The 23,739-nt window shown below is 46.6% G+C and overlaps 1 protein-coding gene across 10 annotated transcripts in view; it reads left to right on the top strand.

Annotated features, from left to right (window-relative positions):
- The window catches only part of LOC140389529 (IgGFc-binding protein-like), a 266,128-nt gene that overhangs the window by 106,979 nt on the left and 135,410 nt on the right, over nucleotides 1-23,739 (top strand). For 8 of the 10 annotated variants that reach the window (XM_072473722.1, XM_072473716.1, XM_072473715.1 and 5 more), the window contains 16 exons: nucleotides 6,681-6,925; nucleotides 7,016-7,299; nucleotides 7,439-7,716; nucleotides 8,139-8,737; nucleotides 9,104-9,665; nucleotides 9,978-10,177; nucleotides 10,281-10,661; nucleotides 10,765-11,051; nucleotides 11,467-11,747; nucleotides 11,996-12,133; nucleotides 12,222-12,478; nucleotides 12,813-12,897; nucleotides 13,130-13,198; nucleotides 16,196-16,443; nucleotides 17,230-17,407; nucleotides 20,185-20,293. In XM_072473722.1, the coding sequence (XP_072329823.1) occupies nucleotides 6,681-6,925; nucleotides 7,016-7,299; nucleotides 7,439-7,716; nucleotides 8,139-8,737; nucleotides 9,104-9,665; nucleotides 9,978-10,177; nucleotides 10,281-10,661; nucleotides 10,765-11,051; nucleotides 11,467-11,747; nucleotides 11,996-12,133; nucleotides 12,222-12,478; nucleotides 12,813-12,897; nucleotides 13,130-13,198; nucleotides 16,196-16,443; nucleotides 17,230-17,407; nucleotides 20,185-20,293 (4,201 nt within the window). The remainder of the gene's footprint in view (nucleotides 1-6,680; nucleotides 6,926-7,015; nucleotides 7,300-7,438; nucleotides 7,717-8,138; nucleotides 8,738-9,103; nucleotides 9,666-9,977; nucleotides 10,178-10,280; nucleotides 10,662-10,764; nucleotides 11,052-11,466; nucleotides 11,748-11,995; nucleotides 12,134-12,221; nucleotides 12,479-12,812; nucleotides 12,898-13,129; nucleotides 13,199-16,195; nucleotides 16,444-17,229; nucleotides 17,408-20,184; nucleotides 20,294-23,739) is intronic. The other 2 variants (XR_011934415.1, XM_072473723.1) reach the window with 2 other exon arrangements.

Here is a 23,739-nt window from a genome sequence, read left to right as displayed (position 1 = left end):
TGTGCTGTTCTTATTGCAGTCTCATTTACTTTGAGTTGCTAGTTAGAGTCTGCTACTTTTTCCACCAATCCTGTGGGCAAGATCTTCGATCTGTTCACGACGGCGGTATCTTCCGATCCTGCCGACACCCCACCTCTACCGCGGGCTTACCGGCGTACTCGGGTGAATTCAATGGGAAATCACGGGGTGAGACGGTGGCACAGCGGCTAGCACTGCTGCCTCACAATGCCAGGGACCCGGGTTCAATTCCATCCTCGGGTGACTCTCTATGTGGAGTTTGCACATTCTCCCTGTGTCTGCCGAGGAACATGTCGCCGCGGGGAGACCAGAAATTCTCTCCCTATATTTCTATTTATCATTTAATCTGTCTCGTTTAATTGAGTCCAAATACTACTGAAGCTATTTCATTTTTCATAAAGGACTGATAACTTTGAATCAAAATAACTTTTGATAATTTTTTAATGTGGGCAAATTATTGGGAAGGTGTTCTACAAGCATGATGCAAACACCAATATAAGGAAGCCAAGCAGGTGGTTGGGTTGATGTCTCATGTGCTTTCTGATCCGCTGTTAGAACGGTGCGTGTAATGATACAGACCAAGGGTAGAATCTTGTTGAGTCGCCGGGGGTGCCTCTTCTTGGGATGATCTGTTGAACCACAAGGCAGTCAGGCAGTGGTTGGACCAGTGGTGGGACTTTCCCTGGGATCAAGACTCCAGTGGCGGGAGTTTCACCTATCATGGCCGGAAGCTCTTGTGCTCAACAGCACCACTGTGGAGGCTGTGGCTGCTGCCAGAATAATAAGCACTAGACTGTCAGCATCATGATCCGACTCAGGCCACAGGTATATAAAATGCGGAGTACGAGGTGGTAGTTTCATCAAGTCGGGAACGAGCAGGATGGATGTTGGGCTGTCAGCAGTAAGGGCAGGGGCTTGTTCTCAGTGGGCCAGCACTCCCTTCTCCATGTCGACTCCCTCGATCAGAAACGCAGTGTCTATGCTTCAGGGACGCACAACCCTCCGCGAGATGACAAGCTGGCCACACAGTGTTTTAAAAAAATATTTTTATTAGGGTATTTGTAGTTTTTATAATAATAACAATAACAGCAACATAAACATGGTACAATAAACATTTCCATCCCCATCACATTCTTCACCCCCCCCCACCAATCAAGCAATAGTCTTAGTCTAGCAACGCCCCCCCCCCCCCCCCTTGGAAATCTGCTTCTGCTGACATTTTAATTATCCGAAAGTCGACGAACGGGCTTCACCTCCGGGCGAACCCTAACATTGACCCTCTTAGGGCGAACTTTATTTTCTGGAGACTGAGAAACCCAGCCATGTCACTAACCCAGGTCTCCAATTTGGGGGGTTTCGAGTCCCACCACATTAGTAGGATCCGTCTCCTGGCTACCGGGGAGGCAAAGGCCAACATGTCAGCTCTTTCACCCCCTGAACTCCCGGCTCTTCCGACACTCCAAAAATCGCCACCTCTGGACTCAGCACCACCCGTGCTTTAAGTACCATGCACATAGCCTTAGCAAACCCCTGCCAAAACCCTCGAAGCTTCGGGGTATGCCCAAAACATGTGGACATGATTTGATGGACTTTCCGTGCACCTCGCACACCTGTCCTCTACACCGAAAAACTTACTCATCCGGGCCACCATCATGTGTGCCTGGTGGACTACCTTGAACGTATCAGGCTGAGCCTGGCACATGATGAAGATGTGTTAACCCTGCTTAAGGAATCCGCCCACAGACCCATCTCTATCTCTCCCCCTAGCTCGCCTTCCCGGTTGCTCTTTAGGTCCTTTATTGGGGTTTCCTCCGACTCCATAAGTTCTTGGTACATTTCTGATACCTTTCCCTCTCCCATCCATGTTCTGCAAACTACCCTGTACTGTATCCCCCGCGGTGGGAGGAGCGGGAAAGTCGGAACCTGCCTTCTCAAAAAATCACCCCCGACTATGCTCCAACAGTACTTTCTTCACTCGCGGGGTTTTGCCCGCCCACACAAAGCCCCAAATCACCTTATTCACTTGTTTACAAAAAAAAACCTCGGGATTAAGATGGGGAGGCGCTGAAAGACAAACAGGAATCTGGGGAGGACCGTCATTTTCACGGTCTGTACCCTCCCCGCCAGTGATAGCGGGAGCATGTCCCATCTCTTAAAGTCCTCTTTCATTTGTTCTGCGAGCAGGGACAGGTTTAACTTGTGCAGTGTCTCCCATTCCCGAGCCACCTGGATTCCCAGATATCTAAAGATCCTTCCTACCATTCTAAACGGCAGCTCTCCCAGTCTCTTCTCATGCCCTCTCGCCTGGATCGTGAACATCTCGCTTTTCCCAATGTTCAATTTATATCCTGAAAACTTGCCAAATTCCCCTAAGATCCGCATAATTTCCCTCATCCCCCTAACGGGTCTGAGATGTACAGGAGCAAGTCACCCGCGTAAAACGAGACCCGGTGTCTCCGCCCTACCCATCCGCCCACCCAGGCCTATCCAGTTCCTAGAAGCACTTAACGCCATGGCCAGTGGCTCTATGGTCAGAGGAAACAGCAGCCGGGAGAGGGGGCACGCTTGCGTTGTTCCTCGATGTAGTTTAAAATAATCCGACCTCAACCGATTTGTGCGCACACTTGCTACTGGTGCCTGGTAGAGCAACCGTACCCAGTCAATGAAGTCCTCACCAAACTCAAACCTTCCCAACACCTTCCGCAGGTAATTCCACTCCACCCGATCAAAAGCCTTCTCCGCATCCATCGCGACCACCATCTCCATCTGCCCTCCCTCTGAGGGCATCATAATAACATTTAAGAGCCTTCTAACATTGGCCGTGAGTTGCCTGCCTTTTACAAATCCCGTCTGGTCTCCCCCTATCACCTCGGGACACAATCCTCTATCCTTGTGGCCAATGTCTTAGCCAGCCATTTGGTGTCCTCATTCAGTCGGGAGATTGGCTGATATGACCTGCATTGCTCCGGATCCTTCTCCCGTTTCAGAATCAATGAGATCGAGGCCTGCAACATTGTTGGGGAAGGACTCCCTTCTTTCTTGCTTCATTAAATGCCCTCACCAGCAGTGGGCTCAATATCTCCGAAAACTTCTTATAGAATTCCGCCGGGTAGCCATCCGGCCCCAGGCCTTGCCTGACTACACACCCTCCAACCCCTCCATTATTCCCTCAATTTCAATTGGGGCTCCCAGCCCTTCCACCAATTCCTTGTTCACCTTTGGGAACCTCAACTGACCCAAGAACTGCCTCATCCCCTCCAACCCAGAGTGGGGTTCCTACTCATATAATTTACTGCAAAAGTCCTTAAACACCTCATTCACTCCTTGTGGGTCCAGGACCGTGTTCCCACCTCTATCCTTTACTCTCCCTATTTCCCTGGCTGCCTCCCTTTTTCTGAGCTGGTGCGCTAATATTCTACTTGCCTTTTCCCCATACTCATAGACTGGTCCACTTGCCTTCCTCAGTTGTTCCACCGCCTTCCCTGTAGGCAACAGCCCCAACTCCACCTGTAACCTTCACCGCTCCCTCAGTCGCCCTGCGTCCGGGGCTTCCGAATATCTCCTGTCCACCTGAAGTATCTCCCCAACTAACCTACCCTCTCAGCTCATTCTACCTCTTCTCTATGGGCCTGCAAGAGATTAATTCTCCTCTGACCACTGCCTTCCAGGTTTCCCACACCGTTGCTGCAGACACCTCCCTCGTATTATTTATTTGCGAGTAGTTCTGGATGGACTTGTTCACTCGCCCACGACCGCTTCATGTGCTAATAATCCCACACCAGACTCCATAGCGGGCGTTGGCCTCTCTCTCCATACTAACCCGTAGATCCACCCAATGTGGGGTATGATCCGACACTGCAATTGCCGAGTACTCGGTATCCGCCACACATGGTAGTAGAGCCCTGCTCAGAACAAAAAAGTCGATCCGAGAGTAAACCTTGTGGACATGAGAGAAAAAAGGAAACTCCTTCGCCTTTTTTAGGCCAGCCTCAACCTCTTGGAGCCCGCCCTCTGGTATCCACCGTCCTCAACCTCCCATTTGTCACCTAATAACAGTTGCACCCCTGTCAGCAAAGCAGCTCCCAGCCACCCCCGCCTCCTGCTAGTAACAGCACCGGAAACCCAACCCCCCATACCAGCAGCCCCCCCCCCACTGTGCTTCCGTGAGTCAGCTGACCCAGCTGATCTGATATCTCCTGCCCATGGCGCCAAACATACTATCTCCCCATTGTTCTCCCTCCTGTCCGTCCCCCGTCCCCGCTTGGACAGACATATTCAAAACATCACATTTCTTAGTAAACAAACAGTGGTAAGAATCCCCTCCACCCAGCTCCCGATAAAGCAAAGTTAACTTTAGAAACAGAAACAGCCGCTTATTATACATAACACTGCTTATTCAAAAGAGCGTAAAAGTGATTTCCACCAAACTGCCACTGCAATGCCCTCCCCCAAGTTTCAGTGTCTTTAGTTAACATCTAGTCTTTTGTCCTTGATGAAAGCCATCATCTGGTGTTTCAAAATAAAATTCCCGGTCCTCAAACGTGACCGAAAGACGGGCCAGATACAGCATCCCGGACTTCACCCCCTTCTTGAAGAGGGCCGATTTTGCCCGATTAAATCCAGCTCGTCTCTTGGCCAAATCCGTGCGCAGGTCTTGATATATGCACAGCTCACAATTCTCCCACCTGCTACCCCGTTCTTTCTTGTTCCATCGCAGAATTTGTTCCTTGTCCAGGAACCGGTGTATTCGTGCTACCATCGCCCTCAGCGGCTCATTCGCTCTGGGCTTCTTCGCAAGGGCTCTATGTGCCCTATCCACTTCCAGGGGCCATGGAAATGCCCCAGCCCCCAGCAACTTTTCCAACATGCTTGCCACAGAAGCCCCTCGCATCCGATCCCTCACTGCCCCCAGGGAGGCTGACGATTCTCAAGTTCTGTCTCCTGGACCTGTTCTCCAAGTCCTCCAGCTTCTCCTGTATTCTTTTCTGGCGGCCATTCATCATCTCCACCTTGGCCTCCAGCACGGTTATATACTCCTCGTGCTCGGACACCCTTTTCAAAACCTCCTGAATCGCACGCCCATGGATTTCTTGACCCTGCAACACCTGATCAATCGATGCCTTAATCGGGTCCAACGTGTCTTCCTTAAGCTTGGCGAAACATTCTTCAAAAAACTTCACCAGCTGTTCCGTCGACCACTGTGCCGTCTCCCTGCGAGCCTGCTTCTCCACCATGTTTTCCCACGTTGCCAGCTCTACCCGCATCTCTCTTGATAAACTTTGCCTTCTTACATGCCCACTTCTAGTCCAATTCTTCATACACTAGTGGGGGAATTCTCCTCACCGTCTCACTCTCCACCAATTTATCCAATAAAATTCGGGGAAAAATGGGAGAAAAAGTCCAGAAATTCCAACACAAGCGGGAGCTATCAAATGTGCGACCGACTCTTCCATGGCCGCCACCGGAAGTCCCTGGCCACACAGTTTTAATGGGTTATTTAATTGTTCTGACGTTGTGTAAGATTTAGTGTGGTACGAATATGTTTGGATGTCTCGTAGATTTCGCTGCTGGGCTGTGGTCTTGTGGGTATCACTAGTTCTTTTGCTTAGTGACCTCTTCAGCTGTCAAGCAAATTTCATACATTTTGCAGACAGCAGACCTGTTTGTTGGCACAATTTGAAGGAGCATCAGGAGAATTCCAATCTTTCAGGATTGTGTGCTTGCAATAGACGGGGGAACAGTAATGACAGGAGTGTCCATTATTGGCAGGATGGAAACATTTGGATGGAGTTGTGTGATTTAATGATCTGACAGAGTCACAATAATACCTGGGGCGACATTCTCCGACCCCCCGCCGGTCGGAGAATCGCCGGGGGCGGGCGTGAATCCCGCCCCCGCCGGTTGCCGAAGTCTCCGGCACCGGATATTCGGCGGGGGCGGGAATCGCGCCGCGCCGGTTGGCGGGCCCCCCCGCTCGATTCTCCGGCCCGGATGGGCCAAAGTCCCGCCGATAAATTGCCTGTCCCGCCGGCGTAAATTAAATCACCTACCTTACCGGCGGGACAAGGCGGCGCGGGCAGACTCCGGGGACCTGGGGGGGCGCGGGGCGATCTGACCCCGGGGGGTGCCCCCACGGTGGCCTGGCCCGCGATCGGGGCCCACCGATCCACGGGCGGACCTGTGCCCTGGGGGCACTCTTTCCCTTCCGCCTCCGCCACGGTCTCCACCATGGCGGAGGTGGAAGAGACTCCCTCCACTGCGCATGCGTGGGAAACTGTCAGCGGCCGCTGACGCTCCCGCGCATGCGCCGCCCGGATATGTCATTTCCGCGCCAGCTGGCGGGGCAACAACGGCCGTTTCCGCCAGCTGGCGGGGCGGAAATTCCTCCGGCGTCGGCCTAGCCCCTCAATGTTGGGGCTCGGCCCCCAAAGATGCGGAGCATTCCGCACCTTTGGGGAGGCGCGATGCCCGTCTGATTGGCGCCGTTCTGGGCGCCAGTCGGCGGACATCGCGCCGTTTCCGGAGAATTTCGCCCCTTGTTAGTAAACGATAGCAGTCACACTGTTGACAGCATCTGGAAAAAGAAAAGAGTGGTAGAGTCTCAAATAATCTAATTTGATCTTAGATGTACCACCAATTGATATTTGTTTTGCAATTTTTAGAATCGTCCTGCACTGTGCAAGGTGATCCTCACTACAATACCTTTGATAAACAAGCTCACGACTTCATGGGAACCTGCACATATACCCTATCAAAATTATGTGACGTCAACAGTAACCTGCCTTATTTCAATGTTGAAGCTGCAAATGAGCACAGATCAGGGAATTCCTATGTATCGTACATCAAACATGTCAACGTTAATGTTTACAATCACAGAATAACGTTAGAGAAGGGACACGTGGTAAAGGTAAGAGTTCAATATTTCCATACCTTCATGAATTATCTTGAACGGTTGGTTTGCGGAAGAATCAGTTGATCAATGCTTGTGTGTCTCCAGGTCGATGGAGAAGTGGAGGTGCTGCCTGTGTCAGTCGCTTCTGGTGTTGATGTTGGCCTCAGTGGAAAGTATGTGGTTGTGAGCACCGATTTTGGATTGAGGGTGAGGTTTGATGGGAGGCATCGAGCAGAGGTTACCCTTCGCAGTGTCTTCAAGGGGAAAGTGTGTGGAGTGTGTGGAAACTATAACGACGACAGAACAGACGATTTCCTCAATCCAGATGGCGTGATGGAGCCCGATTCTGTCAGCTTGGGGAACAGCTGGCAAACCCAGAATGATACAAGGTACACTATGTGGAAGTGTTCAGGTTGTTTCTGTTCGTTACTAAAGCTGCAAGCTGTTAATGACCATAGTCATGCCATTTGCATGCAGACTTTATATAGCTTTAACCATTTCTCATTAGTGATGCTGCTGTTTTTGCAGGTGTATTCCTGACATTGGCATCAAACCAAATTGTACTGATGATGAAAAGCACATCCTGGAAAGTAAATCTTACTGTGGAATAATCATGGATTCACGTGGTCCCTTCAAAGGATGCCACTCTGTTATAGACCCCAGGGATTATTTTGGTGATTGTGTGTACGACCTGTGTGCATTAGACCTGCATACGGAGACTCTGTGCAGTAGTTTGCAGTCCTACGCAGATGCATGCCAGTCGAAGGAAGTGAGAGTGGAAACTTGGAGGAATGAGACTTTCTGCCGTAAGTGTTTTGATGCTGTATTGCTTGATGTATAAATTGTGCTTAGTGGAGAGATAAACACGAGTTACTTGTGAATGACGATGTAATAACCCTGATGAGAACCATGGGGCGTCCCGATTGATCACCCCTTTAGACTTGTGGAATACAAGCTCGCTTGGTAATGGGCGGAGGCTCATCTGCTGCTGCTCACAGAATCACCTCTTAAAAGCTGGCCAGATTGGGACTGGCATGATTGGCAGTTCCGTTTGGGACCTATGTGTTGTACGCCACGTTGTAGATTTTTCAATTGGCTGAAAATAAACTGCCGCTTTGATTCAGCTTCTCGGGTCTCCTGAGCTTTAATACATGGATTTTCAGAAAACTGTTGGATGGCAGTGATTTAATGCAAAAATAATACAAGACCTTTTGAACTCTCTTTACAGCTTTGAAGTGTGCAGTGAATAGTCACTATGACCAGTGTGGCTCAGCCTGTCCAGCTACCTGTGTCAATCCCAATGCTCCTTCCAGCTGCTCCCAGCCATGTGTAGAAAGCTGTGTGTGTGACAGAGGTTACGTTTTCTATAACGCCAGATGTGTGCCAAGCGGTCAGTGTGGATGCTGGTCTGAGGACAAACACTACCCAGTGGGATCTGAATTCTGGACGGATGATACCTGTTCAACGAAGTGTCAATGTCCTTCTGCAGGTAGTAAATTAGTGTGCTGGAGTTCTGGATGTGGTACGGATTCATTCTGTGGAGTTACAAAAGGAGTTCCTGGTTGCTACCCGCATACATACGGCATCTGCAGAGTTCATAATGACCCACATTACAATACTTTTGACAAAGCGACCCATCATTTCATGGGGACGTGCACCTATACGATCGCCAAGCTGTGCACAAATTCCTCGTCTCTTCCGTACTTTAACGTTGAAGCGAAAAATGAAAATCGGGGCAACGCGAAAGTATCTTACGTTCAGAGAGTTCGAGTAACTGTTCACGGCCATACTGTCTGGATTGTTAAGAGGGAATCTCACCGTGTGTTGGTAAGTGTCTTATTACTAGGTTGTGTTATCTAAAATTCTGCACTTTAAACTGATTTTATTCCGAGTGGTTCCTTAATTGGAACGTTTATTTCATTACAATGGGAGACGGAATCAGAAATGATCAGGAATATATTGTGCAGTCTTGGCAGTGTTATAATGCTGAATATGATATCTTCCATTTGTGTATAGAGTTAAAGACAGTGCTGTGAATCAGTGTAAAATGTGCATCAATCAGATGCTAAGGATTGTGTTTACTCAATTCCTGCAGTCAGATCGCTGTTGAGGTTTGTTGGGCTACTGTGTGAAAGGATGCCGGACTGTTTTAGAAAAGGTGTTGTTCAATCTCCATTTTCCTCTTGCCTTCAGGTTGATGAATTGTGGATGACATTACCCGTGACCCTAGTCAATGGTGCCGTGAGTGTGAGTCGGAGTGGAAGATACGTGGTCCTGGCGACAGATTTTGGGCTTGGTGTTTCCTATGACACTGATCATTCGGTGGAAGTGAAAGTGCCAAGCATATATTTTAATCAGTCTTGTGGCATGTGCGGTAACTACAATGGATTGAGAAAAGATGATTACATGAAACCCGATGGAGAGCAAGCCAAAGATTCGAATGAGCTGGGAAATAGCTGGAAGGTGGCACCGGATGATCCAGGTTGTGACCCAGGCAACCCTGAGGAATGTGAGCCCGCTGACGAGAACCTCTACCAAAGCGATGATTTCTGTGGTCTGATCACCAGTCAACGAGGTCCATTTGTAAAATGCCACTCTGTAATAAATCCCATTGGTATCTTTGAAAGCTGTGTTGTCGAGCTGTGCCTGTTGGCAGGAAGTCAAGATGCTCTGTGCAATGCCCTCCAAATCTATGCAGATGCGTGTCAAAATGCAGGAGTGAATATTCCACCCTGGAGAAACTCCACTTTCTGTCGTATGTATTGGCCAGCTGCTGGTGCTTTAACTTGAATATTTCCTCATTGCGCCTGAGAAAAGTCACTGTGTTTGTGATATTGTGTTAGATGGTTCATTTTGTTACAGACTTGCTATTTCCTGTTCAAGTTCTTTTAGTTCAATTTGTTCACATGTTTGTTTTGATACTTTCCATTCTTGTGATCCAGGTGAATTCCAAAAGATGTGTGTGGCTTTTTGTCCATGAGTCTTCCTTCTCGGTTGTCTTTATAATTATAAACATTTTCTGGTCTCAGAAGCCTTAAAGGTTTTCTTATACCTTCTTTGCTTTCAGGTGTCAACTGTCGAGTCAATAGCCACTACAATGTATGTGCCAGTGCTTGTCCAGCCACGTGCACAGACCGTTTTGCCCCAGAGAACTGCAGCAAGCCCTGTGTGGAGGACTGTGAGTGTAACATGGGGTCTGTTCTCAGTGGAAGCTCCTGTGTGGTTGTAGAGAACTGTGGCTGCGCCTACAACAACAAATACTACGAAGTAAGTTTTCCGAGCAGTTGTAAGTGTTTTTGGTACTCTTTGGTTCTTTTACATGAGGAGTATGTAGTAATTTTGAAAATCACCCTTGCTCTTTGTCTGTCAGAAAGGGACAATGTTCTGGGAAGAGGGATGTGTAAAGCGTTGCCGCTGCACTGGAAATGACCACATAGAGTGTGAAGCAGCGTCTTGTGGAGCAGAGGAAATTTGCAAAGTGCAGGATGGAAATTTGGGATGTTACCGAGCAGACACTGCAAAGTGCCACATTTACGGTGACCCGCACTATACCACATTTGACAGGAAACTGTACCACTTCCAGGGTGCCTGCAATTATACTGTGACTGAGACTTGTGGAAATACATCCGTGCAGTTTTCTGTGACTAGTAGGAACGAACACAGAGGCAGCCCAACGTGGTCTGCTATTAATTCCATTGCTTTGCGACTTGATGACCTTCATGTTGCAGTGAGGAAGCATAAGCTTGTTTATGTGAGTAACCTCTCTGATCGGTAGAGTTTTCTGACTTAATGTATTGTTGATCAGTGGTAGTCCCTGTCTTTGTTGTTACTAATCTTGGTAATGTTTTGTTTAGGTGCATGGGGTGAGGGTTGACCTCCCTGTGACTCTCCGTTCTTCGGTAAGGGTATCGATGGCAGGATCATTTGTTATGGTCCAGACAGACTTTGGTTTTCAGCTGAAGTTTAATGGCGATGCCGAACTGTTTGTCATGGTGGATGAGAGGTACAAAGGGCAGCTGTGTGGCTTGTGTGGTACCTATACTGATGACCAGCTCGATGACTTCTTGATGCGTGATGGAATTCTAGCGTTGGATTCCAATCAGTTTGGAAACAGCTGGAGAGTTACTGATGATGACTGGCTGTGAGTATTTCCTGCACCGTATTGTGAATTAAGGTAAATGCAGTGCAACTGGAAAGAGTTCTTCAGAGATTGAGGAGCTATGGCAGTAAGTAGAGTAGTTGGTCGATGTAAAAACGACTGATTTACTTGGCGGAAAGTCTGGGATTTCCTGTAAATGTACACATGAACGGGTGAGTTAGGTTCTGTTCAATCTCCGTGATTTGCAGTGAAGGCTTGAAATGGATCCTCCAGTATTGGTACATATTACATTGAAATATCACCAATGCGTAACAGAAGTACATCATGCCTTTAGTGGGAACGATTTTGACAGCACCTGAATTGCTTTCTTTGTCCTGTGCATTGACATTGGAGGAGGAATTAAAATGAGAGATTTTCTAATTTAGGCCAGAAATCATAAATGACTTTCCTTGCACAGGTGTAATCAAACCGCTCCACCACCACACACCTGTGAACCATCATCAAATGAAGAGGCTGAGAAATACTGCAAAATAATTTTGGCAAGCAATGGCCCTTTCAAAGATTGTCACTGGTTTATCCCTCCTCAGTTGTACTTTGAAAGTTGTGTGTATGATCATTGTGCCACTGGAGGAGATTCTGTGTTGCTGTGCAATGCTCTGGCGTCATATGCTTCAGCCTGTGAAGCAGCTGGTGTTGTTCTGGGAGACTGGATGGAACAGAGTGGCTGTGTTGAAAAAAGTAAGTTTGATATCACGTATCTTTACTTGTTCTTTTCCACCATTTTATTTCTCAATCCTTCTGAATAGTTGTACCGAAAAGACACAATTTCCCTTTAAAATACATGCCTATTATTAATAATCAGCTTTGTCTGCATATCGTTGATTTGTTTTTTGCAGAACTTCCTAGTGATTGTTTTATCTGGTTTAATTTATGGGTAATGCTGCATGCATTAAAGATGAAATAAATATTGTGTATCAAACACACAGGTTGTGTATTGGACTGTAATTTTGATGTTGACCTGTGCAATTGGACACAATCCAAGACAGACAATTTTGATTGGAAACGCATCAGTGGATCAACGCCATCAAGCCACACCGGGCCGTCTTATGACCACACCACTGCAGGTAGGTGATGTGAGATCCTTACCTTACCACTAGGTGTTGACAGAGCTGATGATTTGTTTCTAACCAGTGAGCATAATTGTGTGTCCAGGTGGTTACTACATCTACCTCGAAGGCAATGAAGGCAGTGAAGGAGACAGAGCGCATCTGGTCAGTGCTCCATGCAAAACATCTGGAGCTCAGTGCTTGCGATTCTGGTACCACATGTATGGAGTAGCTCATAGCATGGCCTTGAAAGTTTACCAGGTTGAAGGTGGGATACCAGTGCTAATGTGGCTGGAGACAGGAAATAAAGGAAACAGATGGATTGCAGGAGAAGTGGACCTGCAGCTCTCGGGAAAGTCTCAGGTAAATTATGTGGATAATATTTGTGATATTGTCACATGTCCCGAGTTACAGTGAAAAGTATTGTTCTGCGTACAGTCCAGACAGATCGTTCCATACATGAAAAAATACAGGATAAATATGGAGGACATACATAAATACACAATATAAATATATAGGCACAGGCATTGGGTGAAGCATACGGCTTGCGATACTAATCGGGAGAGAAGATGTGTGAAGAGATCAGTTCAGTCCATAAGAGGGACCTGGTCCACTGGAAGGAAGATAGGGAAATTGTATTGTTTGACTTGCCGTTGCCCTCTTTTGCTTGCTGCTATTGTGATGCTTTCTCTTACAGATCCTCATTGAAGCAGTCCGGGGCAATGACTATCGCAGTGATGTTGCTGTGGATGACATCTCCTTCCACACTGGATGCTGTGGAGGTTTGTAGACATGGCTCATTTTCCTGACATAGTTTGTGGTTGATTTGTTTTGATATCTTGAATATAAATGAAACTTAGCACTGCTTTTAGTTTTGACATTTGTTTTAACTCTTTTTGTAATGTGTTGGTATTTTTAGTTTCCAGCATTTACTAAAATGTGGAAAGTTGACTTGATTTGTCTGTTTTGTAAAATGGCGATTCTTCTCAGGTTTTACCTTATTTTGTTCTGCAGTCACGTGTGACACAATAGCCACAACAAGCTTTCCGACTACAGCCAGCACTGTGACTTCTGACACAGCAGGTGAATTAAAGAGCCCACATATGATGTGGGTCTTAAGTTGTTATATTGTTATTCCAGTCTCATTAATGATCGGTTTACAGTTGTAATTACCCTCATGATGAGCTTCACCTCCCAGTTGCGGCAATGTAAAAGCCGGCCCGGACAAGGACTGGTATCCTGGTTGTCCCAACGGGGCCTTATTGTGTGTAAACTATTGTTTACTTATCGTCTTGGGCCTCCTGGGTCTTCATGTGACAAAGTAAAACAGCAATTAAGATTCTGGGAATCGCTTCCGCATTGGAATATTGCCACACAGCTGCGAGTTGGGTGAAGTTTTGAAAATCCTAATCTTTGGGAAATTAGATGCCTTTGATGCAGGCCTGGGGAATTGGGCCAAATACGCCGAGCGTATGTGACACTTTTTCCAGGCTAACGGCATCAATCAAGAGGATAAAAGGTAATTCTCCTGACTGCCTACGGAACCCCAATTTTTGGGATAATCAAAGCCTCACGTACCCGGCAGCCCCGGAGTCAAAGTCCTTTGATGAACTGGTGGAATTGGTGGTGAATCAATACGATGCAAAACCATCCGTGATTTTGCAACGGTCTCAGTTTAACATGATTGTGTGGACTTCAGGGGAATTGGTAACTGATTTTCTGTCATGACTCTGAAAGCTCGCATAACATTGTGAGTTTTGTCCATCCCTCTCCGAGATGTTAAGGAACCTTTTGGTGTGCGGGGATTAACAATGTGGCAACTCAGAGGAAGTTGTTGACAGAAACAACATTGGACCTGAAAAGAGCTATCGAGCTAGTCCTGCCACGTGAGAATGCTGAAAAGAGGGTTCAGAAACTCCTTGGTCCCGTTGACTATAGCATCCGTAGTGTTGGACGACCCCCTCAGGGCAGTGGTCGCATGATCAGATCATCACCAAAGTAGCAACAAACGTTGCACCAGACTCAATGGTCAAGGGTCACCACAAACCAGTGTGATACTTCCCTGGAGGATGACAGGAGTATCAGTGACATTACCACGCTGCAATCACAGAACGTGCTGCGACCAAGGCTGTCAGAATCACCAAAGATCGTGCCTCCCTGGGCAGACTACAAAGTCCCTCCGAGTCAGGACCTTACACGTAGCTAACCATGAGGAGAATGGCCTGATGAAGATGAATTGCATCACTGCCCCTAAAGTGGCACCGATTCAGATTACACTTCAAGCAACTGGCGGCCCCTGGTAATGGAGATCAACTCGGGGGCTGACATCTCCGTAATCCATCATCAAATCTTCCGCTGGCTTCGCACGGATACTTTGCCCTTAAGCTTGCACGATACCAAGGCCCAGCTGGCCACATATACCGGGGAGCTATTGAATGTTATAGGGACCACCTGTGACCCCGGTCACCCATGGGCAGCAGACAGCGAGGCTGCTGCTAATAATGGTACAGGGGCCGTGACCCAACATCTTGGTCCGTTATTGGCTGAGAACGCTTCATCTGGACTGGCAGCCTGTACGAAGTCCTTGTTAAGTATCTAGAGGTTTTCCAGGAGGGCCTGGGTAAAATAAAAGAGGCCAGCGCAAGGATTTACATCAGCCCGGATGCCCGCTCAAATACTTCAGAACACGACCAGTCCCTATGCCTTGTTCGCGAAGGTGAAAACCAAATTACGGTGCATAGGAAGTTTGGGTATCATATGCCCGGTCCAATTTGCACAGTGGGCTGCACCAATGGTCACGGTGGTGAAACTGGTTCGTCACTGCAGTGGTTATAAATTGACAGTGAACAGGGCTTCCTGCCTGGACTGATATCCCATGCCATGTGTAGAGGATCTGTACGCAAAGCTAGCTGGGAGCCGCTCTTTCATGAAACTGGACATGAGCCACAGTTTCTCCAACTAGAGCTCGCCGCAGCATCACAAAAGTAGCTTACCATCAATATCCATCGGGGTTGGGGTTGCTCGGTGGCTCAGTGGTTAGCACTGCTCACTCACGGGGATGAGGTACCAGGTTTGATCCCGGCCCCATGTCACCCTCCAGTGGAGTTTGCACCCGTGTCTGCCCTGGTTTCACCCCCACAACACAAAGATGTGCAGAGTAGGTGGATTGGCCACGCTAAATTGCCCCTTAACTGGAAAAACTAAACTGGGTACTCTAAATTTAAAAAATAAATACCCATAGGGGTTTATCATCGAATCCCTACAGTGCAAGAGCAGGCCATTCAATCCATTGGGTCTGCACCTACCCTCTGAAAGAGCACTCCACCCAAGCACACTACCCCATCCTATCCCAATAACTCCTTAACCTAACCTACACACCTTTGGACACTAAGGGGTAATTTAACATGGCCAACTCACGGACCTGCACATCTTTGTACTGTGGGAGGAAACCAGAGCAGGCACGGGTAGAACGTACAAACTCCACACAGATAGTTACCCAAGGCTGGAATTGAACCCGGGTCTCTGGTGCTGTGAGGCGGCAGTGCTAACCACTGTGCTATTGTGCCACCGATGGTTCGGCCTCAGATATGGACATAGAAGCATCAGTAATTACAGACAACGCTGCAAGCGCACCCAATCTTCTGGCAGTGACCCTCCGTCATTTATCATGAGAAAGGCAATCGACGACTCGATACACATCCCCCGACAAAGCTCCACCACTGGCAGAGGCGCAACCATGCGCGATATGGCGAAAAAGGCCCCCACAGCTGGCCAGTGGAGGGGACCCGGATTTGATTCCTGGCTTGGGTTACTGTCTGTGCGGAGTCTGCACGTTCTCCCCGTTTCTGCGTGGGTTTCCACCGGGTGCTCCAGTTTCCTCCCAAAAGTCCCGAAAGACTTGCTGTTAGGTGAATTGGACATTCTGAATTCTCCCTCTGAGTCCCCGAACAGGTGCCAGAATTAGGCGACTAGAGGCTTTTCACAGTAACTTCATTGCAGTGTAAATGTAAGCCTTCTTGTGACAATAAAGCTTATTACATTATTAAATAAGTGCAATTAACTGGCTGATTTTCTGTGAAGGTCATGCTATATGCAGTGCTTCTGGAGATCCTCGCTACAATACTTTTGACACACGTGTTCACCACTTCATGGGAACATGCACATATGTGTTCTCCAAACCATGCAGTGAATCTTCAGTGCTTCCTTACTTTGATGTATCAACTACCAATGAGCACAGAGGTACCAACACCAAAGTATCCTGGTTGAAGTCTGTACACGTCTTTGTCTACAATAACACGCTTTCAATCATGAAAAATCATAAAGTCCTGGTATGTGAATTTACTCTATATTATCTTTAATTATTTGTAGATTGATGCAGGATCTTCTTTAGATTTTGTTCAGGGATGCATTAGAACAATGTTCTAGTATAGTCAGAATTTGTATCTTTTGCTGCATCTCTGGGCTAGTGTTATGGAAAGGGGTAGAGGAGACAGGAAAGCAGATCTAAAATATAGACCGTTGGTAGTTGATTCGAGACACTTACCAGTACTAATCTTCAAGCTCGAATGTAAAGCCATGTTTACCCATGAAATTGTTTTTGGGGGTCACTTTCATTGATTTAAAGTAATATACTGTTAATAGAAACACCATGGTATGATGAATGATTCTTTTGTACAGTTTATTGCATGTTAATTCCAATATTTCAGTCTTAAATCACAGTATTTCAGCACTAATCTGACAAAGTACTTGAATGAATAATGATATGACAATGGATACTGGAGATCCAACAGGTTCAGTACAAATGCCTGCACAGTCACACTGAATGCCAGTGCCAGGAATGTGTGATATCCATTTAATATCTGAAGCACCTCATTTTACTAATAAAACATGTTCATAATTTATGGAGTCTAGGTTGTGTACTAGAAGTATAAAGAAAATAAATACGTTTTTTTATTATAAATACTTAACAAAACACTGGACAACATTTTCTAGAAATGATAATCTAATTATTGAGGTTCAGATTGTAGTACATGTGTGACAATAGATAATTCATTGGTATAAAGCATATTGGCTTGTTATTTATGTAAACAGTAAGTACATCTTTCTCTTCATAGCTGAATGGAAATAGAGTAAACCTGCCCGTGTCAGTTAAAAACCTCTTGGTAGTGCGGATGAGTGGTGCCTATGTTTTACTGGAGACTGACTTTGGCCTGATGGTGAGATTTGATGGCATTCACCATGTTGATGTGTCTGTACCATCTACGTATGCTGGACTGCTCTGTGGCATGTGTGGTAGGTGCTGCAGACTTAGTGAGCAAATCTTTACCCCCTTACAAATATCTAGTTATATTAGTTGTTAAAGTAGTAGGTTTTAATTCCTGTTCAACTCCTAATGTATAATAAGTTATTCATCACAGGTATATATATGGCTTAAATATAGGAACATAGAAGCAGGAGTATGCCATTCAGCCCCTTCAGCCTGCTTCGCCATTTAACTATATCATGCCTGATCTTCTACCTCCATGCCATCTTCCCGCAATATCATCGATACATAGATACATAGAAGATAGGAGCAGGAGGGGCCTGCTCCACCCTTCGAGCCTGCTCCGCCATTCATCACGATCATGGCTGATCATCCAACTCAATAGCCTAATCCTGCTTTCTCCCCATAACCTTTGATCCCATTCTCCCCAAGTGCTATATCCAGCCGCCTCTTGAATATATTCAATGTTTTAGCATCAACTACTTCCTCTGGTAATGAATTCCACAGGCTCAACACTCTTTGGGTGAAGAAATGCCTCCTTATATCTGTCTGAAATGGTTTACTCTGAATCCTCAGACTGTGACCCCTGGTTCTGGACACACCCATCATTGGTAACATCTTCCCTGCATCTACCCTGTCTAGTCATTAAAATTTTATAAGTCTCTATGAGTTCTTCTGAACTCCAGCGAGAACAATCCCAACCTAGTCAATCTCTCCTCATATGACAGTCCTGCCATCCGTGGAATCAGTGGTAAACCTTCGCTGCACTCCCTCGAGAGCAAGAACATCCTTCCTCAGAGAAGGAGACCAAAACTGCACACAATACTCCAGGTGTGGCCTCACTAAGGCCCTGTATAATTACAGCAACATGTCCCTGCTTCTATACACGAAACCTCTCGCAATGAAGGCCAACATACCATTAGCCTTATTTACCGCCTGCTGCACCTGCATGCTTACCTTCAGCGATATCCCTTGATGTCACTGGGACCTAGAAATCTATCAACCTCTGCTTTGAACATACTCAGTGACTGAGCCTCTGCAGCCCTCTGGAGTAAAGAATTCCAAATGTTCACCATCTTCTAACTGAATAAATTACTCCTCATCTTGGTTCTAAATAGTCTACCTCTTACTCTGAAACTGTGTTCCCTGGTTGTAGACCACCAACCAGGGGAAATATCCTTCTCGCATTTACACTGCCGAGCCCTGAAGGAATTTTGTACACTTCAATGAGATCACCTCGCATTCTTCTAAATTCCAGAGAATAGCGACCCAGACTCCTCAATCTCTCCATATAAAACAACCCCGCCATCCCAAGGATTAATCTGGTGAACCTTCCTTGCATTCCCACTTCGACCAGTAGTGTATCCTTCCTTCGGTAAGGAAATTTATCAAGGTGACAATTATTTGCACTAGTATTATGGGCCAGGGTTTAGAGAACCCCAAAGTGTATCATGGAGTTCACCTGACCCACAACTTTTAATAGATTGTGGTATGGGGAGCACACGGCCCACTCTACAGGTGTGGTACAGCAGAAATGGAAACATATTTTTTAAAGCAAAACAATGTTTATTCTATGAACTCAAGTTAACCTTTTTAAAACATACAGTGAACATCATAGCAACCATCAGTTCAAATACAACCCCGAAAGAATACAACACTAAGTAATCCGTAAGCTGTCCTTTTAACATCCAGAAGACTTAAGAAACCCCTTTTAACAGAAGCACATTAGGTTTACATTCACTACTGAGAACATTTATAATTCTATATTCACCAAATGATCAAGAGACAGTCTTTTCATGACAGAGAGATCAACAGTACACCTGCTTGGTCTGGCTTCAGCCCCAACACTGAAAACAAAACTAAAACACACCCTGCAGCCTGCTCAAAAACGAAAGTAAAAAGCTGACAGACAGCCCAGCTCCACCCACTCTCTGACATCACTGCAGTAGTAAACACCCATTTCTTAAAGGTACTCTCACTACAGATATTTATATACACACCCATTTATAAACACCCATTTCTTGAAGGTATTCTCACATGACACTAGGAAATTGCACACTTCACCTCTTTCTCTCAGCATCATTCACGATGAGAACAAGTATACCGCAGGTTGGAAGCAAAGATGCGGAACGCCCTTTTCTCTGTTTCAGCAATGTCCTGCTTCGTCTCAAAAGAAAATCTCCCACCAATGGGCTAGTTCACTCTGCTACCCGTTTCCATAGCATCGCAGAGAGAAATTGCTGATTTGTATGTAAATGAAGGTAGTTTAGTACGAGCTTTCTGACCACATCAGGAACTTTATAGTGGTCTCCCCAAACTCCATTCATAGGACCCCTAAAAGCAGGAAGGATAAAAAGACTTATATTTCTTCATCTTCTGCAGCTATTACCAAAATTAATGGGGATGATTTGTTTGAGTTGTTGTCTGCAGCAACAACTGAAAAGCAAATAAAAGACTATGTTCACAAACCTTCTGTACTGTTAGCAGGTTTCAATCACAACTATCTGATAGACAGATGTTATTTCATAAGCAACATAATATAAAACGGTAGCTTTATATACTAACATTGCTATTTAAGACTGCCTCCACACTCGTGGGTGCTATATTTCAGCCAGAGCACCAGGTAACAATGTTGACAATGGTTTCACCTAAATTGAATCTGACCAGATTAAGGAAGTCACACAGTGTTATATGGATCTTTTGAATCAAAAGTAGTTTTTGGTGTTGTGCCAGTACCAAAATTGCAGTATGGTGCCATCAAAAAGTCTAGAAATTCTGATCCTGTGTTTATTTTTGTGTGATTTAGGTAACTACAATGGTGACCCTGGTGATGATATAATTATGCCTAATGGCAGCATTGCAACAAATTCTAATAAACTAGGAGAAAGTTGGCAAGTACCTGATGGTGTAATTGAGTAAGTATGAACAACTTAAAATATTTTTTACAATAATTAAAATAATTTTCAAAAGGTAGTTCATGGGAAATGGGTGTCACTGGCAAGACATTTATTCTCCATCCCATTGAGAAGGTATTTGGTGGGCCACAATACCATTGGACCCTTTGAACTAGGGAATGAATAATTATCCAATGTTCTCTTCCTGATCAACATGCTGTCAGATAAAACAGGACCAAGCACAATTAGAAAGACTCCTGTAAGAGATTAACATGTTGACTATCACATTCTAGGCTCATCATACACCAACAAATTGTGTCTTCATAGTTCCTTCAGCAATACCGTGGGCAGCACAGTAAAATAGTGGTTAGCACTGTTGCTTCACAGCTCCAGGGTCCCAGGTTCAATTCCCAGCTTGGGTCACTGACTGTGCGGAGTCTGCACATTCTCCCCATGTCTGCGTGGGTTTCCTCCAGGTGCTCCGGTTTCTTCCCATAGTCCAAAGGTGTGCAGGTTAGGTGGATTGGCCATGATAAATTGCTCTTGAATCCAAAAAAGATTAAGTGGGGTTACTAGGTTATGGGGATAGTGTGGAGGTGAGGGCTTAAGTAGGGTGCTCTTTCCAAGGGCTGGAACAGACTCGATGGGCCGAATGGCCTCCTTCTGCACTGTAAATTCTATGATTCTATGATTACATCTTCCCTCCACAGTTTCTAAACCTCATATGCTCCCAGCTCCGAATAGCCTGCTCCTACCTCTTTCCTAAAAATCAGAATTGTACTGGCAGACCTATTGCTTCAGCTTGTTCCCACCCACTGAACTTATTTCTTCCTATCTTGAATCTACTTTTTCTCCCCTTGTCCAGTCTCTCCCCACCTACATCATTAATTCTTCTGATGCCCTACGGTATTTCAACTATTTCCAGTTTCCTGGTCCGAGCCGTCTTTTCTTCACTGTGGGCATCCAATCCCTCTACACCTTCATCTCCCACCAGGACAGTCTGATGGTTCTCTGCCAAATCCTTGAATGGTGGCCCAACCATTCCCCATCCACCACTAGCTTCCTCCACCTGGCTGACCTTGTTCTTCAATTTAACAAATTCTCCTTCATCTCCACTCATTTCCTCCAAATAAAAGGTGTTGCTATGAGTATCCACATGGTTTTTAGCGATAGCTGCCTTTCTGAAGGATATGTTGAACATTTCTTGTTCCAGTCTTATACTTAGATCCCCTCCCCCAACTCGTTTTCTGGTGCGTTGTGTGATGAATGTAAGGATTTCAGGTGTTTTGTATTGTATGTATTTGGTGCAGTACGGGTTAAAATAATAATAATCATTTATTGTCACAAGTCAGCTTCAATGAAGTTACTGTGAAAAGCCCCTAGTCGCCACATTCCGGCACCTGTTCGGGGAGGCCGGTACGGGAATTGACCCCGCGCTGCTGGCATTGTTCGGCATTACAAGCCAGTTATTTAGCCCACTGTGCGAAACCAGCCCCTTCCAAAAGATTGAGTTAACGTGCATGTGTGACTGCTGCAGCCATGTTTTAAAAGAATCTTGGTTTGAAATGTTGGGAGCCAACGGTGCAATTTAACCACCATAAAAAGCTTAGGCTAATAGAATTGAACCCGCGCACTGGCATTGTTCTGCATTGCAAGCCAGCTATTTAGCCCACTGTGCTAAACCAGTTCCTTCAGTATGATGAAGGCCGTTACTGGGTGGAGCTAAGACATCGGGCATTTTGAGAAAGCAGTTCCATTCTGTTCTGACTGAAGCTGTGTCCAGAAGTCAAGCAGTTTTGCTCTGACTGCAGTTCAGTTAGAGATATTAACAGTCTTTAAAGCAGTGCAGACTTGTCTGAGAACAAGGGGGAGCTGCAACAAGCTGAGAAACAGCTTTGGAAGATTTCCAGCCAGAGTTTCTGCATGTGCCTGACAGGAGTCAGATCTGGGGCGAAATTCTCCCCCAATGGCGCGATGTCCGCCGACTGGCGCCAAAGACGGCGCCAATCAGACGGGCATCGCGCCGGCCCAAAGGTGCGGAATGCTCCACATCTTTGGCGGCCTAGCCCCAACATTGAGGGACTAGGCCGACGCCGGAGGGATTTCCGCCCCGCCAGCTGGCGTGGAAATGCGGCGCATGCGCGGGAGCGTCAGCAGCCGCTGACAGTTTCCCGGTGCATGCGCGGGAGCGTCAGCAGCCGCCGAATGTTTCCCGCGCATGCGAAGTGGGGAGAGTCTCTTCCGCCTCCGCCATGGTGGAGGCCGTAGCGGAGGCGGAAGGGAAAGAGTGCCCCCACCGCACAGGCCCGCCCGCGGATCGGTGGGCCCCGATCGCGGGCCAGGCCACCGTGGGGGCACCCCCACGGGGTCAGATCACCCTGCGCCCCCCCCAGGACCCCGGAGCCCGCCCACGCCGCCTGGTCCCGCCGGTAAATACCAGGTTTGATTTATGCTGGCGGGACAGGCAATTTCTGGGCGGGACTTCGGCCCATCCGGGCCGGAGAATTGAACGGGGGGTCCCGCCAACCGGCGCGGCCCGATTCCCGCCCCCGCCCAATCTCCGGTACCGGAGACTTCGGCGGGGGCGGGATTCACGGCGGCCAACGGCCATTCTCCGACCCGGCGGGGGTCGGAGAATGACGCCCCTTGTCTTTAAAGCGGTGTCAAAAGATCTCTCTTTCTCAAAGAACAACTATGTATAGCAAGTATTCCTATGTGCTTTTGGTAGTTAAGTGGATTTAGAGCTGAGATTTTTTTTCTTGTCGTTTAAGTTGGAATAAAAATAGTAGTTAGGGGCATTGTATTCCCTGTATTGAGTAGTATTGTTTAAGGGGTAATTGTAAATTATTTTCTGGTGTGATGTTAAAGGCTTTAATACTGTGTTGGTAATAAAGTTTGTTTTAATATACCATATCCCTATTTCTTCATGCAATTACTCCTTGGCGAATTAACCTTTCCTCACAGTCTTACAAAATTAAGATAAAATATTATGGTTTCTATCAAGTGTCCTAGTCATTATTGAGGTCTGGTCTGGATCGTAAAAGTTGAACCGTACCCTGTTCTTGCCCTGAACTGGAAAACTTCATCAACTTTGTTTCAATTTTCACCCTTCTCTCAGTTTCACATGGTCCGTCATTGACTCTCCCCTTCTCTATTTCTGGAAATAGGCTATCAAATCATATTTACTAAAAGCCCACTGATTCACATAGCTACCTCAATTATACTTCCTCACACCCTACTTACTATAAGCACTCCATTCCATTCTCCTGTTTCTCCATCTCTGTTGTATCGTTATGATGCAGCCTTCCACGACAGTGCTTCTGTCGTATTTATTTTTCATAAACTGAGGATTTCCCCACCTTGGTTAGCATGACCCTCTGCAGCATCTGACCCATTTCCTACACTTCTGCTCTCACCAGAACCACGATAGGATTCTCCTGACCTCATCTTCTAACCCACCAGCCTCC

The sequence above is a fragment of the Scyliorhinus torazame genome, chromosome 14 (assembly GCF_047496885.1).
Source record: "Scyliorhinus torazame isolate Kashiwa2021f chromosome 14, sScyTor2.1, whole genome shotgun sequence".
NCBI lineage: Eukaryota > Metazoa > Chordata > Chondrichthyes > Carcharhiniformes > Scyliorhinidae > Scyliorhinus > Scyliorhinus torazame.
This window is presented reverse-complemented; position numbering and strand designations above follow the sequence as displayed.